General features: G+C 47.0%; 1 protein-coding gene across 1 annotated transcript; it reads left to right on the forward strand.

Annotated features, from left to right (window-relative positions):
* Positions 1-7,467: 7,467 nt before the first annotated feature.
* LOC112886520 (WAT1-related protein At5g07050-like) lies at positions 7,468-10,503 on the forward strand. The gene is made up of 6 exons (XM_025952440.1): positions 7,468-8,946; positions 9,088-9,204; positions 9,336-9,591; positions 9,695-9,853; positions 9,948-10,099; positions 10,216-10,503. The coding sequence occupies exons 1-6, from the start codon at positions 8,672-8,674 to the stop codon at positions 10,472-10,474; spliced, it is 1,218 nt and encodes a 405-aa protein (XP_025808225.1). The 5' UTR covers positions 7,468-8,671; the 3' UTR covers positions 10,475-10,503.
* Positions 10,504-18,890: the final 8,387 nt, after the last annotated feature.

Consider the following 18,890-nt stretch of genomic DNA (forward strand, 5'->3'; position numbering starts at 1 on the left):
GGGGCAATTGTAGAGGTGGATAATGTAGATAAATCAATGAGATTTTCATATTTATATGCAGATTTATCAGTTTATTTATTTTGTTTTTATAATGGCAAAGGTAGGTACTTTAGGTACAGATTACTGGAAATGCTTAATTATTATTGTCAATAACGATTAGAGTGTACCAAATTGATAGCTAAATATTTCATTTTGTTCAGAATTTCAAGGATCTATATCTATTTCTAGTACTAAGTCTCTTCATGATTAATGCGAAGGTGTCAAAAGGAGCATCAAATTAGTAACTGTTTCGAAAATCTAATTTATGTTATTTTTAACATTAAAATTTGGTAAGGTTCTTACGGAATCCAATCAAGGAAAAAAAATAAACAAGCCAATGTAAGTTCATCCAAAAGAAATCGAGTTAAAGAAGGAATCGTGAAGACCACGATATCACAGTTTAAATTTATCTATTAGCTAGACATAGTCAGTTACTTTTTATCTTTAGAGAAGTTTACGTCGCGTCCAACAAGGACCAGTATCTACCCATGGGTATGAATACGTACACCCGGGATTATTACATAATTTTTGACGCATCGCCAAACTCTTTTCCGAGGTTTCATCACTAGCGGAACTTCGCACCTAACACGGGGCTGCATCGCTTCAATCTCCTACGAAGGGGTAAGCCCTAAGTTCTGTCGGCCCCAGCAATTGTATCGGCTATATTGGCGTTGTTCAAGGCTGCATCGCTTCGATGTCTTGGATTGCTCTGATTCAGTTGATATATTTGCCTACCCGTTATCGATTTCTATCAAATCTTGTAAGGTTGCATCGTTCGACCTCTTGCTAGATCTGATAGAATCAGATTTATTTGATCTTGCTTAGATCTATCGGCTTATATCGTTGAATATGTTGCTTAAGTGCAATAATTTCATTGATAAAAGCATCAGATTAATTCTAATTAGCCGATAGTTCCTTGCCTTGGCCTTATTTAAGCTTTTATTATGCCTATCTGGTCGTAACTAGAGATTCATTGGCTTGTAGCCTTTAATTTATCTCCTTGCTGCTAACGCTGTCTCGGTTAGGTTCGATCCGATTGGTGATGAGAGTAGATTAATTATTATTGGCTTGGTGGTTCTTTTACGATAAGGTAGATGTTCGGAATCGCTCCATCCTCATTAGAGTGCTAGCCTATAGCTTTTATCGGGGAAGTAGCCGATAAGTTATTTTTGCATCAGATTCTCCAGCAATGTATACTTTAAACATCGAGCATAGATTTAATATTCTGTATCAATATCGGCCGATTGGTTCGTATCATTATTTATCTATCAAGAACTATATCAGAGATATAGCCACGTGAGAGATATAGCCGATTATTTAAAACCTTATCGACATCGGCTGATATTGCTACATCGGACCGTCGGCCTATCCGCTTTCTTATCTATCTTGTCAGTTGTAGAATCAAACTGACTGTCACGCTAAGAACTTTAAGATTCAGGATCTGTACTGGAACTAAACAGATCTTCCAAATCAGAGTATTGCGCACGAGAAATCATTGTCGGATCGATTTTCACCAACAGTTATGGAGGCTTTGCTATCCATAGTTATATAGCGTATATTGATCAGTTATGGAGGCTTTGCTAACCATAGTCATATAGCGTATATTGATTAAGGGCCTGTTTAGATCATTTTGCAAAAACGCAAAATTTTACTGTTGCAAAGGAATCTTAACAATTTGAAGTACTAAATGAAGTCTATTTGCAAAACTTTTTGCATGGATGGGTTGTAAATCACGAGACGAATCTAATGATGCTAATTAATCCATGATTAAGCAATAATTAGCGGATGGTTACTGTAGCATCACTGTTGCAAAACATGGATTAAGTAGGCTCATTAGATTCGTCTCGCGATTTACAACCCATCCATGCAAAAAGTTTTATAAATAAATTTTATTTAGTACTTCAAATTGATAAGATTCCTTTGCAACAGTAAAATTTTGCGTTTTTGCAAAATGATCTAAACAGGCCCTAAAAAGATGCCCTGTTTGCTGCTCTCTCCGCGTTTTCCGGTCTCGTCGCGACCTCCGCTGCTCACCACATCGCCCCTGGAGTGAGAGCACGCGAGACGGAGCAAAGAGCGCAGCGAATGGAATGGAGGGGAGGGGATTTAGCTCACCCCGCCTCGATTTCCGTGCAAGGCATATATTCAAAGAAAAGAAATTGTTTTATTTCACAAACCAGTTATCCAAATTAAATTTCGATTGCACTGTCGCATTTCTTACGTTGAGACCTTCAAAATTAGACCATACTTGACTATATTTAGATGATATTTTTGCTAAAACAATTTTATTTATTCCAAAATAATTTTTTTCTGAAATATTAAATCTTGTTCTGGAATATTTTTTATTTTCAGATCAACAATTTTTTTATGAAATGCATTCGGAATATTTTTTCTGTTGAACATTTTTATTTATCTTCAAACAATACTATCTATTTCTTATTTATCTTTTAAACACTATCTGTTCGTGCAGTATATAAGCTATGCATGCAGCGGTAGCGGGAGACGTGCTCTCTGATAGTATAGCAACCGATCGCGAGGGTGAGAATAGAAGTCCGGCGGAAAGGGCAAGGCTGCAGCTACTGGCTCGCATGTCAGGAGGCATTCCCGTCCATTGCTTTTTCCTTCGTTCCTCTCGCCCGGCTGCTCTCTCTCTGCTCTTTCCCATCACTTAAACATTTTTATTTATTCGAAAAATAATTTTTTTCTAAAATATTATATCTTGTTCTGGAATTTTTTTAATTTTTGGACCACCTTTTGTTATGGAATACATTCGGAATATTTTTTCCACTGAATATTTTTATTTATTTTCAAGCAATATTTACTTTTTAAACACTATCTGTTCCTGTTGTATATGAGCTGTGCATGCAGCAGTGGTGGGACACGTGCTCTGCAATAGTATAGCAACCGATCGCGCACCTTGAGAATAGAAGTCCAGCGGGAAGGGCAAGTCTGTAGATGCTGGCCTGCATGTCAGGAGGCATGTGGTAGGCCCCACCTTATCTCTTCCTGTCCATCGCCTTCTCCTTTCTTCCTCTTGCCCAGCTACCCTCTCTCTACACTTTCCCATCACTCAAATGTCTACCGCTGCTCGGATTCGCCATAGGCAATGGAGGGCGCCACGTTGAGAAAGAGGTCATTGTGCCATCCGTCACTGCTACAGCTAGCACCACCCATCATCCCGTTGTTCTACTTCTCGAGGGTGCCATCAAGACCGTGGTGGGTGGCGGCGGCAGTGGCCAACGACAACATCGATCAGATGGTCGAGGGTCGGAAGACCGTGCTGCTCCCAGCACGTCGGCGTCATGAACCTCGAGGGACTCAGTTAACTGCTGCTTGGTGTCTAGATATATGCCCATCATGTATTCGGCAATGGGTATTTGATGATAGATAGTTTATTCATCGGGTGTTTGATGATTGAGATGCCGAACAGAACTCCTAATGGATAGAACTCTATTATTGATGATGTTTTTGTTGGCATATACTATGATTTCGTGATAGATTTTTCATGTGATATGCATCTATCATTTGAAATAGATAGAACAAGCGATTGTTGCCTTTCATTGACCTGCGTAAATTTAACTATCTAATACTTTTTGATTGTTGAAATGATGGCACACGTGAAGCGCGCCAAATATTCTAGTTATCACAACATCTACGTATCGTATATGGCTCTACAAATCATATTATCACGATCTACCTCAACATCAAATGTAAGCTGGAAAGATATAGGACTCCTCTACTAGCTCACTCTTTTTATAGACTATATTGCTTTTAAATTGTTATGTTCCTAACAAAACAAAGATCTGACATTGTCGACCCTTTTTATCTCAAAAGTATAGATCGACTTGCAAAGCCCAAGCCTTTTCTCCTCGACAATGTTGGCAACGACTATGTCATCGGAGCAAAGATTTGGTGGAAACAGTCGTGGCCGCTGCTACATAGCCCGCGATGCCTTGTCCTCTACTTTCTCAGCCTAATCATGCTCCAGAGCCTATGTTTTCCAGGACAATTTGATAGTGTCAGTTGCCCTCCAAAACCTTTGGTAAAGCAACCGTGCCTCTTGTGGGAGAGCAAGGGACAACCAAAAAGCTAGCATAGCTTATGTCAAGGCGAATTGTTCCAGCCCAGGAAGCAAAATAGCACAACTACTGCAACAAATGTGTGCTGCCTGACCGCTACCTATCTTCATCTATCACTAATTCATCACTACGGTCGTCGTCACCACCAAGTGTTGCTACCCCGGTAGGTATTCCTTGCTGCTCTGCACACTGACTTCAACAGAAAGTTAGTGTACATTTTTAAGAAAATTGCTAGGTCCAACTCCAAAACTACAATAGAAAGTTAAACCTCCAAAGTGGAATGTTCAAATATTTTAACTAGGAAGTCATGTTCTTGAGGTGAAGTCCATATCGGACAAATTATATTCTTGGCTAACTATTGCCAACACAAGTCATTACTACAGAAAACATATACACTACTCGCTCTGTCCCACGAAGAGTGCAATTCTAGTTTTTACCAGACAGATTAGTGGTGACGTGAAAAGACTCTTATGCCCTCATTTGTTTGCCATAAGAAGTTAGTTTTGGCATACAAAATAAATCTAACCACTTAATTAGGCAGGTGGTTGAGATCTAATTTTTAGAATTGTACTCTTTGTAGAATAGTTTTTAAACACGGGATTACACTTTTCACGGATGGAGGAAGTACCTTTTTATATTTTATTTATCTTCAAGTTCTAACAAACCGGCACTGATAACTTATCAGCTGGTTTTTCACGCGAACGAACAGTGACAAGACATAAAATTTTAAAACCAACAATCTATATATTGTCACCGCCCCAGACCGGTCGATCCATAATATGAAACAACGATAATGAAAATGATCTTAAACCAATCTTTGGAATTCATAATTTTTTTCACACAAGTTCAGATGAAGACAAGCTTTGTACTAACATTATATCGAGGCGTATGCTCAAACCAGTACAAACATTCTGAAAGGTCTAGTGAAAAAGTTTTGGAACCAGTTCCCAAGAGTTGCAAAATAGAAATTAAAGTTGTGGAAAACAAAAGTTACGAGATGGAAAGTCAGGAAGGAGGCGTATGCTCTTCTTTTTAAGCAAAAACTTGCATCTTTATTATATCATAGATGATTCACCGATATCATGAACCATCAAAGTTTTTACAAGTCTTTACAAACTCTAGGAGGTGATCTATCCATATGCAAGCTAGCATGCGCACGACCATTACAAGAGCGTGGAACATAATTCACCTCAACACAAGCAAATTGTGTGGAGATTACAAATTTAGCTTCTCTAAATAAAACACCTCCCGGAGACTGATCATAATCGGTCAAATTGAAGGCCTTAACCAACATCTTGGAGTCTGATTCAAGCTGAACTCGCATCATGCCGTGATCTGTTGCTACTGTTGAGATGCCCGTGGGGCTAGGACCTTGTGATGAGTGATTGAACAACACAGTGTGCGTGTGACGTTTCTCTTAGTTGGTGTCGTTGCAGGTGATAGGTGGAGACTGAACATGCGGCGACGTGTGAAGAATGAAGATATGATGCCACGCCGATGGACTGAGAGCGGTGAAGGGTGGATCAAGACTTGCGTTCGAGGGATTTGAGATCGTGCAGTGTATGTCTAATGTACCTGACGACACAGCGAGAGAGCGTTGGTGGACGGTTTCTTGGTTAAGCCACAAAACCAAGATCCCGGACATTCGTTGCGGCGGACGTGGCCGAAGATGGGGACAATTGTCGATCGCGAGAAGATTCCGGATCGTCGTGCGGCGAGATCACGGGACACCATGGTGCTAGATGGAAGGATCGCGGACATCGAGATTGTTTGCCGTGGAGGATGATATTGCGAGATACGCGCCGATTACGTTAATTTGATTTACGTAATGGCAAATTTGTAATTTAGGTAGTGCCACCCTATGGGTTATAAATATGTGGCACCTAGGATTGAGGTGAAGTTTTTTAGGGTTTTTGGGGCGTTTGCTACAGTAGCCGCCGTGAACAGTCCCTTGCTACAGTAGCTGCCTCCCTGAAGCTCTTCTTGCGTGCACTCCTCTCTCCAGTCTAGCCTAGGGTTTAATTCCTAGTGAGGGATTTTTGTTGATCTCTCTAATCAAGAGAGGGAGGACGATCGGGCGGAGGCTAGATGCAATTTTGTAAGAACAAGTACTTGGTTTAAAATTTTATCACTAAGTATTGTTCTTCGTTTCATTGCATCGTGCTTATTTGTTCTTCGTTAGGTTTATCGTCGGTTTCAATCTAGGTTTTCTTGATCCGCATTTTATACTTAATTTCCTTGCATAATATTTTGGGAATAGCTTTCTAGTGATCTTGTGAACCTATGTTTCGAGTTTCCTCGCGTTTGGATCTAATTTGCTAAAGTTCTTGAAATTTGGGAGTTTGATCTGTTTGCTTCCGTGCGAAATTATTTTGAGTTGCTCCCATTCACCCCCCTCTGGTCGCATTTTCCGGTCCAACTGTGATAGCTGCAGGCTTGGGCTTCTGCACAAAGAGCATCATGTATCTTTTCCAATTTCCCTACCCTCGACAGTACTACCGATCTTTCCTGATCCCTGACGATGAAACCCCAAGCTCCGCTTTTGCACTTATATGAAAAGCACCATCAAAATTGATCGTAAGGAAATCAGATTTTGGTGGACACCAATGTAACTTCTCTGTGGGTGGTTTGAAGACTTTCTCTTGCCTATTCGTGGAAGTATCAAGGTTTATGGACTGGGCTCTATACACAATCTCCTCCATTACAAGCATTTTTTCTCCAGAATTCGCTTTACTGCGTGCATCCCACCATACCCAAAGGAGGCCAAACACTCTTGCCCCTAAAAAAAAGAGGCCAACCACTCTCAACCTTGTCTGAGAGGCGTATGCTCTGAGAGCATCTCCAGCGGATCCCCCATTTCCCAATCCAACTAGCGTATTGGGAGAGTTTTTGTAAAATTTATACTCTAGCAGATCCTCTTTACCTTTCCCTTTTGCGAATAATTATTGGGACAAACCAATAATCCACCCAAACTCTCCCCAAATAGAGGGGGAGTTGAAGCTCTTCCAATATGGTAGTTGGCTTGGGATGGATTATTGGGGAACTGCAAAAGTAACTCTCCCAATAACCATAAAGAATTATAGAGCTACTAGCGCCTGACCGTTTGATGGTAGATTTTTCATCGGACGCTCCGGTGCAACACTAAAAGTTAACTAATGCAACATCGAAAATCACTGCTTGCAACATTAAAAACAATATGTATAAAAATGACTATCATCTAATTCGGGGATGGAAAATTCCCACCACAACATGGCATCATATTTCATCCAACATTCATAGATAGCAGCAACATGCACAAACTTTGTTCGCAACATCGATGTTTTCCTTTTGCAACATAAAAAATATGCGTGATACGATCCACGCACCCATGCATCGCCGGTGAATTCCACGAGGAATCAGATGATGGGCAGGCCACGGCGTCGTCGATGATTCCCCGGAAGTGATGACCCGGGAGTAGCACGATGCTGCACGAGTGCGTGCGGAGGAATTTCCCGGGCGCGCGGCCGGGGATCTGCGAGGCTCACGGATGGAACTTTCGGCGTCACCACCAGATCCCTGCAAGTTGGCGCTTCAACTTTGGCAGACGCCGCCGTCGCGTCGCGCCTCGCGAGCCGGCGAGCGCGGGCGTTGACAAGTAGCCGGCCTGGGTGGGGAGGATCGCGCGCAGCGGCGTCACGGCCTCATGCAGCCAACGCCGCGTCGACACGCGAGCAGAGCCCCGCGCCTCGCCGCGCGGTGGTGGTGGGCCGCGGCCGCCGGCGTACGTCACGCCGCACCGGAGCCGGCAGCCCGGGGGGTCGTCCCGCTCCGCGTCGCCCTCCACTCCCGACGCCTCCCTATTGGCCGCCACGCCGGCATGCTCATCCACATCCCGTCCGGATCTGTCGAATGCTTGCAGCGGCCAAGTGTGATTGGGCGCCGCGTTTGCAGTTGGGCCATGATTCCTCGTGTAAAAAAACAGAGCATGGATGACGGCCGGTTCTGGTTTGCTGCATCCGCTCCAAGGACTGAGGAAGATTCAGCAATGTTTTGTTGCAGCATCGACTGAACCGTAGAATGCCAGTCAGAGTTACTGTCAGATCGAGCAGATCAGACTTCTTCCGAGGCAGGTCGCTGGATTTGCTAGCTGTAACAACGGTTAGCTAGAAAAACACACCGGATGACATACAATGGCACACGACCAATGGCCTTCACTGTTCCTGTCTTCCTGAACAGTGCCAGCACTGCCAGGCCCCGGCCAGTGTGGGTGTGGCAATGGCATCACTGCGCCTTTCGCCTTTGCAGCAGCAGCGGAGCACCCATGCACCCGGATCCCGCCGGCCGGCGCGACGTCAGCGCCGGCCCCCACCTTCAACCAACCAGCTGCCGCCGAGCGCCTATAAATAGCCGCCGGAGCGCCTGCCCACTCCCTCCTCAGGCGCCGAGCGATCGAGCGAGCGAGCACACCCCTCTCCGGCCGCCGGCGGAGCTTGCCGCTAAAACCATTGCCAGCCCATCAGCCCAGTACACACGACTACACGAGCCGTGCACGTGCTCCGACGACTCCGGCATCAATGGCGCCCGTTATTGGAGGCGGCGGCGAGTCGTCGCTGATGCAGCGGTGCAAGCCGTACGTGGCGATGGTGTCGCTGCAGTTCGGGTACGCCGGCATGAACGTCATCACCAAGGTGTCGCTCAACCGCGGCATGAGCCACTATGTGCTCGTCGTCTACCGCCACGCCTTCGCCACGCTCTCCATCGCGCCCTTCGCGCTCGCGCTCGAGCGCAAGGTTCGCCCTAGGATGACGCCATGGGTCTTCCTCCAGATCTTCGTCCTCGCGCTGCTCGGGTGGGTAGCTGCTGGCTGCTGCAGCTAGCGCAGAGGGTTCTCTGTTCTGAGCTCTGGCATGGAAGGCCCTGCTTCCTTCTTCAAGCTCTGTTTTCTGGCGTCGTCGTGACTGATGAGCATGCATGCGCTCGTGTCGTGTAGGCCGGTGATCGACCAGAACTTCTACTACGCGGGGCTCAAGTTCACCTCGCCCACCTTCTCCTGCGCCATGAGCAACATGCTCCCCGCCATGACCTTCATCATGGCCGTGCTCTTCAGGTATGCATCTTCGCACTGACGACGGGCAAGAATCAACACGATCGAACAACCATGAGGCTAGAGAGACAACACAATTGTGGCATTGTCAAACAGCAAACTAATCAAACAACTGAATGATGAACATCGATCAGGATGGAAAAGGTGAACCTAAAGAAGGCGAGGTGCGTGGCCAAGGTGGTGGGCACGCTTGTGACGGTGGCCGGCGCCATGCTCATGACGCTCTACAAGGGCCGCGTCGTCGAGATGGTCTGGACCAAGCACGTGCACCTCCACGGCCCGCACCCGGCCGGCGCCGCCGCGGCCGCCGCCGCCGACAAGGACTGGCTCACGGGCTCCATCTTCCTCATCATCGCCACCCTCGCATGGGCCTCCCTCTTCGTCCTCCAGGTCGGCAGCCATGCATGGACGCTCCATAAACTAGCTAGCTCCAGGAGCCTTGGAGCTTCTTCGACTCGTCCTAACTTTTTGTTTGCCAACCTGTTGCACGCAGGCCGCGACGCTCAAGAGGTACGACGCGCCGCTGTCGCTGACCACCCTCATCTGCTTCGTGGGCACCCTGCAGGCCATCGTCGTCACCTTCGTCATGGAGCGCAGCACCTCCGTTTGGAGGATCGGCTTCGACATGAACCTCCTCGCCGCCGCCTACGCTGTCAGTCTCCTACCATACCTTGCTCTGCTCTCCGCGAGCAAAAATGGCATGACGCTGACCAAGGAATATCCTCCGCATGTGTTGATCCGTGCAGGGCATAGTGACGTCTAGCATTGCCTACTACGTGCAAGGGCTGGTGATCAAGAGCCGGGGCCCGGTCTTCGCCTCGGCCTTCAGCCCCCTCATGATGATCATCGTCGCCATCATGGGCTCCTTCATCCTCGCCGAGAACATCTACCTAGGAGGGTAGGCGCTGCCCGCCATGGCTCCATGATCGAGAGAGCTCATCCAACATCCATGCATCCACTGGTAGAGTACCCTACAAGCAGTAATTCATGGCCCTTGTCGTTTCTGGTTTCCAGGATCCTCGGGTCCGTGCTGATCGTCGCCGGCCTGTACTCGGTGCTGTGGGGGAAGCACAAGGAGAACCTGGAGAAGGAGGCCGAGGCCATGGAGATCCCCGTGGCGATCAAGGGCGTCGACGGCAACGGGAGGATCGTGGACATCGTCGAGCTGGACGAGGTGCAGCTGGAGAAGGCCCAGGCCAACGCCAAGCGGGCGGCGGTCGCCGTCACGGTCCCCGCAGAGGAGGCCCGGATGCAGGGCAAGGACGAGGCTTAAGCCACAACCCGCCCCCGCCGCCGCCGCCACCCCCCCCCCCCCCCCCTCCAAAAAAAAAAGCGCCGATCAATCGATCAGCGTTTCTCGTGTCATTTTACCCCTTTTGGCCGTAGCCTTTGTGCGTTGTGCCCCATCGTATTCTAGTGTGGGGTGATCTGATGCTGTAAGCAGTGGTGGCGGTAGTACTGTGGTAGTGTAGTAGTGGCTAGTGAAGCAGTGATCAAGATGGAAGCTGAGGAGGATGTCATGAGGAGAGTTTTGTAACCCCTCCTGCTAAGCAGATGCTGTCAGTGATAAACATCCCCTGCATACATGTCTTGTACTACCATATAAACCTTCAATCAGTGATTACATTTGCAGCATTGTGCCTCAGCTTCCAATCAAAGTTCAACTAGGTGTTTGATCATTTCATCATTGTTTTTTTCTAGGAGAAATAGGGGAAGTGCTTGATCACTTAGATTTGTGTCCTACATGCTTTTTAGTTAGCTACCGTTTCTTCTATCCAAGGTCAGAAATCCTGGTCTCTGAGACAGGTCATATGATTGGGTGTGGGCAGGCAGCATTCCTGGAACCCTGAAAGAGCAAGAACTCAGTGGACCTAAAAAGGCAAATCTTTTTTCAGGCTTCAGCGTTGTTTATTTCTCCACAACATCCTTTACATTTTTTTATGTTACGGAAACGCGATCAATGTGCGGTTTCACTATGTAGCATCTTGATGCGGCCATTGGCACATAGCCACATAGTTATTAGTAGTATTAAAGAATATCGTTTCCCATTGCATCTTGAAAAGAAATGATTCCACTAACATGTGTATATGTATATCCTATTGGTGTACTAGGCAACATCCATGAGATACATACTGATTCCAAGAACCATGTCTGAACTTTCTTTTAGATAGTGAAGAACCATGTCTTAATTAGCAAGGATAACCTCAACGAATCACCATTATGTAGTATCAAATCAAAGAATCAGCATTGGGTAGTGATGGGAGTTGAGGGAATAATTCCCCGAAAGCAGTCCTACATTGCAAGCACTTGAAAGATTCAGTGTTGAGCCCTAAACCAGCATGCATCTCTTTAACTGAAATATAAGAGGATTCCAGAGACCTGAGGTCCCATCTCCACTCCAACTGCACCAGTGCAGTGGGCAAGTTGGTTGCATAAAGCCCCAGGGCCAGGAACAAGAACAGTACCTGAATTTGATTGCCCTCCCCAAGAAAAATATCTCATTCTAAATCCTGGGCACTGGATCGGATCTATCGATCGATACGCGAATTCAATAATAAAACGAACTGGATTCCCAAATCGAGAATCCGACTCCCCGTTGTGATAGTCCCTGGATCAAGCGCTACCAAACACAGAACTACTCATTCCAATCATAATTCATAGCCATACTTCGCATAAGGTCAATTATGGGTTTAATTATTATATAAATTCATAAGATATGCAGTACGGGATTCATTACAAATTTCTTCTCTTGGCTAGATCGAACAAGCAGAAAACGAATAGCGGTAGCTAGACTTCTGGCCGTCCTTCATCTTCTAGAATCTCTTCCACAACTAACTCGAACGTAGCATGGGCTTCAATCGTACCAACCGTCATCGTTGGGGTCAAACTCTGGATCGGATCCTGCATCGTACCAGGCTATCCCCAAGATATGGGATAGGTTCACGTCACCATACGAATGCAAGCTTTAAAGTGGACTATACTAAAAATATAATAAAAGTTCAAGGGATTAAGCTGGGGTTTCCTATGCACGCACAACAATATATGTAACTTCTTCCAAGCTCCGAACTCGGGTCTTTCCGGCATTTCGGACTCCCGGTCCAACACACACCTTCCAAAACCACCAAGTCGATGCGAGGACTCTCTCTCCTCGCATCTCAACTGCCCCAGACAGGAAGTCATCTCTAGAGAGAGGTAGAAATTATGAGTATCACTAACTAATAAGAGCAACAGAAGAGTAGGGTTGTCCATGACCGAGGACGCTGCTATATGTATAGTTTTCACCCTGCAGGGGTTGTACACCTGAACCCACTCGAATCGAAGCTAGCCGGGGATCAGTCGACTGAGCGACGAGACACCGGTATACTAAAATAGGACTAGGAGCCACGGCACCATCCGGCTTTCCCAGGTCTCGGCCGCAAACTCCCGCAAGAGGTCCCCCCGGGACTGTGAAGCCTCCCTTGCGTCTCGGGGAACATGAGGCTAGCACCTCCTTCCCCTGCACCGATACTCGATCCTCCTACCGGCTTGGTACCGTACTTGCTAGCCCTGGACCGGGCCCACCCTCATAATGGGTAAGTGGTGTGCACGCTTAACATAGTTCCACTAATCATAATTACTCTCACCCGGTCCTCAATTGGCGAAGCGAGTATCTTTATCATAAGCGTCTCCACCGCAATGGTCCGCAACTGCACCCATTACGGGTGTTCCCAATACCTCAACCAAGTATCCAAAAAGTTGTACCCGTCACAGGTACTCCGTAAAGTGTGCTAAGATACACACCCCAAGCCCTCGATCCACGATCGAGTGAAGTTTGCCCGCTCCCGGCTAAAAAGCCCTATTCACCAAGTCCAGAAAAATGTATCTCCACTCATGCCAAGACTATTCACTCATTCTCACACATACACATGCAAAGCATAACAAGGCATCTCATATAATGTTCAAGTGTATGGGATAGCAAGGAATTCAGATAAATAAATAGGCTATGCAGATTCATTTCATAGTAACACATCTTTGAAGTAGTAACATATCTAGCGAGCAATATCTAATAGGTATTCAGATCGTAGATGGGCATGAACCTGGCGGTTCTTCTAAGTCCTCGTGGGCTTCTGGGTGGTTCTGGCCGTCGATCAGCTCCTGGTAGCTGGGTCCTATTCGTAAATACGAGTAAGGGCAAGAACCAAAATGCAAAAGTGCACAAAAGATGCCAAATAAGACCCAAATCACCACAAAACCTACTCTAACGGGGTAGTTCATGATTTTAGAATAATTATGGAACTGGTTTCATAATTTTTGGAGGTCTGGTTGATTTATTATGAATTTTCTAAGAGAAAACCTATTTCTAAAACAAATAAAAGAATTTTGGAAAAGAAAACACTCAATAGTGACGTATGGCAGCACCAGAGCATGCCACGTGGCATGTATTGACGTCAGCAGGGGGTCAGTACCGGCTGACGTCAGCTGTGGGCCCTGCTGACGTCAGCGTTGACCGGTCAACACTGACCGGTCAACGGGGTCAGCGGGTCAGTGGGACCCACTGGTCAGTCTCACCTCGAGGCTGACAGGTGGGGTCCACAGGTCAGGTTGGGTAAAAAGGGAAAAGGAGAAAGGAAAAGGGGCTGGCTCGGCTACGGCTAGGCGGCCCAGCTTGAGGTTTATCCGCTGGCTTGAGCTTCTGCTTCGTCGCAGGTGGCGCATCTTCGGGCCCAGTAGCGCCGTGGATCGAGTTGGGCTGTGCGGCTCCTCCCCTCCTTCTCCTCTTCCTGCTGACTGAGCGGCCCCACGCGTCGGTCTCAGTTGGATCCGGTGTGGCAGCGCCTGGATCCGGTGCGGCATATGGGTGTGCGTGTGTTTGAGTGTGTGCAGAGAGTGTGTGCGTGCAGAGGCACGCGAGGTGCTCGGCGAAATGCCGTAGAGGCGCCCGCGTGTGCCAGGCCGCGATGCCGTGGGGGTGTGCGCGGTCACCGTGGCCGCGGCATGACAGCGACGGCGGCGACGGCGTGGCGAAAAGGTGGCCGGTGGGAAGGCTCGGCACGAGTCAGTGCTGGGTGCGAGTATGTGTGTGTGCATGGTGTCCTGGTCTTCCAGGGTCGTGGCTCGACGCTGGCGAGGCGGTCACGGCGGCGGGTCAAAGCCAAGGCTCGGGCTTGGTTGATGGCTCGAGTGTGCACGCACGCGCGCGAGTCCTGGCATCCAGGGACCGCGGCGTGGCCGTGTCGTGCGCGGGGTACCGCCGTTCCGGGCCCGCGGCATGATGCGGCGGTGAGGTGCGACAGTGGTGGGAGGGAGTACGGCGGCACGACGGGCTCCTGCAACAAGAGCGGCACGAAGGCTGGGATAGGGGCTGAGGGGTCCTAGAGATGTACTAAGGAAGGCTCATCGGCGGCGACGGCAGCACAAGGGAGATGGGAAGCGGTGGCGAAGCTCACCGGTTGAGGCCGGGGAAGACGGAGCTCGGGGTGGCGCAGAGGCGAGGCTGTGACGAGGTGGAGCAGTGTCGGGCAGCGCGGGGTCGTCGATGTTGTCGATCGGGGTGCTTGCTCGGTGAAGACGCGCCTGCGACAGCGGCGACGTCGTTCTCCCCGTGCTTCCCCTCTTCTCCTTTCTCCCTCCCGGTCGCGGCGGCGGTGGGAGAGGAAAACCCCGAGATGGCTAGGGTTTCTCGACAGCGGTCGTGGGGTTCTTATAGAGGCCGAGCTAGGGTTCGCGGCACGGGCCCAAACATCGAGGGCAGCGATGGGACGGGCCGCGGCGTGGAGACGCGTGGTGCCATCGCACGGCGTGGCGCGGGCTAGGATTCGCAGTGCGGGGTTCAGTGGCCGACACGGGAGGCGCAGCAGTTTCGCTCCTGTGTCGCGGAGCGAGGACAGGCAAGGCGCGGGCGCGGGGGTGACGTAAGCGAAGGGCGCGGCGGTTTCGCTGCCTTGTCGCTGAGCGGAAGCGGGAGCGTCGCGGGAGGCGCGGCTGGAGGTGTAAGGGAAAGATGACAAGCAGGCCCTGCTTGTCAGCTGCCCAGGTGAGAGGTAAAGGGGAGCGGCAATGCGGCTGGCGAGCTGGGCCGTGCTCACGTGGGCTGTGCTTATGTGGGCTGAGCTCGTGGGGAAAGAAAAGATAGCGCTGGGCTGGGCTGCCTCTGCTGGGCCGGTTTCGGGTTATTGGCCCAAGAAGGCTTAGGATAGTTAGCTTTTGAATTTGAATTTGAATGGTCCATTCAAATTTGAATTCCACTCAATTGAATCAAACAAATTGGAAGCAATTCAAGTAAGATCCAACAACAATTTCAAACAAGGTAGATTGCAAATAAATCCAAATGACTCCAATATTACACATTAACAATGTCGTCCTTAGTTTGATTTCGGTTTAATTTTCTAGGAGTTTGGGGTAGAAAGAGATTAAGTTTGATTTCGGTTTAATTTTCTAGGGATTTGGGGTAGAAAAAGATTATCCTTATATTTGGTCCTAACTAAAAGCACTTGCATGAAAAGTTTTTAAAATTCACGATTTTTGCAAAATTAACATTTCAGAAAAAAACCTGGGACGTTACAGATAAGCTCTCGTAGGTTTCTTCTCTGGCTTCCATTCCATTGCTTCAGGGAATATCAACTAGCAGATGTGCCGCTGCATGAGCCATACACATAATCATACTTGACAAGCAGCAGGCCACCTAGTAGCAAGTTATTGGACTCTGCACTTGCTACTCCGCTTGGAAGTCGGAACACATTCCGCGATGTCGTTGCGCACAGTGATGTGTGTCGTCATGATTAATGGTTCTTATCATGAAGCAGCATAACTTATCTGAGGTCCACCATTTGAGATTCAAAAGAAATTGGTGCTCGTAGTCTAAGAGAGGGAGAGAATAAATAAGATAATTTTAGAATCTTAACCTATGGCTGGAACTAGTTAGTACAAAATATAAACTAAAATATATTATATTATTTAGATATATGAAACTATAGTTTAACTAGTGTGAAAATCTCATTCCAAAGAGTTTTGCAATCGATGGTCAATCCTAACAAAATACGAGGCAATCTTAAAGGCACACAAGATTACAATAAGAAATACGGAAGCCTAAAGGAAGGAGACGAGGCGAAGCAAACTCTCGACACGAAAATTTATCCTGTGGTATCGGTAGGCACAAGACCACCTCTAGTCTACGTTGTTGCACTCAAGAGTATTGCTTCCCGATCACCAAATTTCTTTCGGGACTCTTCTTGACTCGCCACTAAGGCTTAGCCACCAAGACTCTCGTCAAGTTTCCGGTCACCTTGATGCCGTCTCCACGAAGGAAGAGGGTCTCCACGTGCCCCGCACAAAGCCATCATCGCTGCTCCACACCAAGCCGGAGGGTTGAAGACTTGCCGGCGAGCCACCTAAGACTACAAGGGGCCAGCACACCAAGATACAACTTGTGGTTCACTCAAGAACCAGCACACAAGGCAGCAACGCCTTGCTCTCTCACTCTCTCTAGAGCTAATCCTAGCACAAACACTCTCAGGCAAACTAAATGACCATTGCACTGACGCTCTGTACCGTAGCATCGGTTCAACCGATGTCTCTGACATTTCTTCACTTGATCTCCATATTTTCTTCACATTTCACCGATGCCTCCCTTCATGCACCTTCGGTTCAACCGGTACAACTGACTTCTTGTTCACTTGATCTCTACATTTTCACTAAAATTTGGACATCTTAACAGCAATTTGGACTACCTTGTATATAAATTGGACTCCTCCATGGAACCTAGAAGCCCTACAAATTAGTACCATTGACTATATTATCACACAATCACTAAAATCACAATTATAGTCCAATAAGACCATGTTCCTTGCACACAATCATAGAGATACCAATCTTCAGCTGAGGAGCTGTGTGAAAACTGACAAATCGTAAAACCCCTTGTACGGAGCAAATGCTGTCACATGACTGCGGAAGGAACAACTCAACAAAGGTGACACTGGTCCTTTCTTTCAGATACGTTTCGTTCTGCAACTCTACATCTTTTCTGTTTCTTGGCGTGTACTGGTCCTTTCTTTCAGTTATGGAAGTGCAAAACAGGAGCAGTTGAGTATGCAAGATGCTTGCTTCAGGAGTAGACGAGCACAGAGTCCAGTCCAGCACTTATCCCCCGATCAGACAGTGGGGGGAAACAAAGTGCTTCCACTAAGCATCTATCAACATCTTGGGAATAACAGAGAAGCGGGAGAAGCAATGCAACCATAAAAGCAAACCACTCACACGAATAGTGAATTCGCACTCAGGTTGTATTCTCCTAATTTTGCCATACATTCTCCAAAACTCATGTGATTTCCGCTACTTGATAACCTCAGCAGAGTGCTAAAAACAGGATGATAAAGCATCAATATTGAGAGCCGTATGCCGAGCAATAATCTTCTTAAGATTCCTTGTTCCGAACCAGAAATAATGCAGCATGGGCATTATATTAGCAGGATGTGTCACATCATGCAGCCGGCAATATGCCGAAGTGCATAAACTTGTTGTTGAATGCTACCCCAAATTGCATGTGTTCGATTCATGTTAATTTAAATCAACCTCTTCTCTTTTTTCTTTCTTTTTTTTTGGCAGGCTGAGTACCCTAATCAGAAATTGTGGCTCGGTGTTCGATTAGAGTACTAAAGTGGCTTTAGAAGTGCCAAGCTTTTGGTTCCATGATTATCCATACATCATGAGAGTCCCGAGCCAATAAAGAATAGTTCCATAGATGACCAAGTATGCATTCAACCAGGAATTGAAAGAAAAATGTTGCTAACAAGGACACGATGGAATCCTTGATACTTTTTTGTTTTTAAAATCAAAGAATGCTGTGATGTTTAACAGATACCCAATTTTTAACTTGGCAAGTAACACCGTCTACCATAAAAACACTTTAATGATTCAGTAACTTTCACTGCATTTGAAATAACTTTCTTGTAAAGTACTTTCAGTAACGTAATTGATGAACAATTTACATCATTGTTATCTTTACAACAGCTAGTGGTGTAGTTCAGCCGCGTCGTTTTGCAAGGGTAGTAATTTCTGCAGCACCAAAGTTGAGCCTCCAGATCATTGCACATGCTTTGCAATACTCCAAATATTATTTGTGTTAGCCAACAAGGATATCACAATCACAAAGATGGCTAAAGTGGCAAACCCAATCTGCATCAGAGCTAGTAGCTAGTGTGGAATACTATTTTCTAATCCGAGGTTGCATCTCATTAGGGTTCTCACTAGAGGAACACTTGCAACTTCAACTTGAATGTCGACTGTCTAAATCTTATTTTGGAATAAAATCCTGAGGGGCTGATGTCACTGAATTCTTTTGCTGGAGATTCACTGACTTTACCCGTTGGATTAGCAACATCAGAGCAAGGGGGCAAGCAGCACCAAAACTGCCTTTGGAATCAGGATCAATGGAATGACCAGGCAGGCAACACTGGTATCTAGTGTGGTTCAATGAGATAACCTGCATGACACTAATGGTAATGACTACTCGCTAGTGACTACAGAGCATGGGCAGCTATTGGAGGACGATGTGTTTGCAAACAGTACGAAGGAAGACTGACATGATATGGCAAGCCTCCAGTCCACTTTGCTTCAGAGATCAGACAAAACAATTAGCCAAATTTTCTAATGGGCAGTTATTAGCAGTTACATAGTTTCTGTTTAGAAATTATTTTAAAATGAACACAAAAGGG

This window comes from Panicum hallii, chromosome 3, assembly GCF_002211085.1.
Source record: "Panicum hallii strain FIL2 chromosome 3, PHallii_v3.1, whole genome shotgun sequence".
NCBI lineage: Eukaryota > Viridiplantae > Streptophyta > Magnoliopsida > Poales > Poaceae > Panicum > Panicum hallii.

What these genes read in the sequence shown, in the direction of transcription:
- LOC112886520 (XM_025952440.1), top strand. Translation starts at nt 8,672, where the DNA reads ATGGCGCCCGTTATTGGAGGCGGCGGCGAGTCGTCGCTGATGCAGCGG. An exon ending in CCTCCCTCTTCGTCCTCCAG is followed by an intron (nt 9,592 to 9,694) that starts GTCGGCAGCCAT and finishes TGTTGCACGCAG; the next exon opens with GCCGCGACGCTCAAGAGGTA. An exon ending in TCCTCGCCGCCGCCTACGCT is followed by an intron (nt 9,854 to 9,947) that starts GTCAGTCTCCTA and finishes TGATCCGTGCAG; the next exon opens with GGCATAGTGACGTCTAGCAT.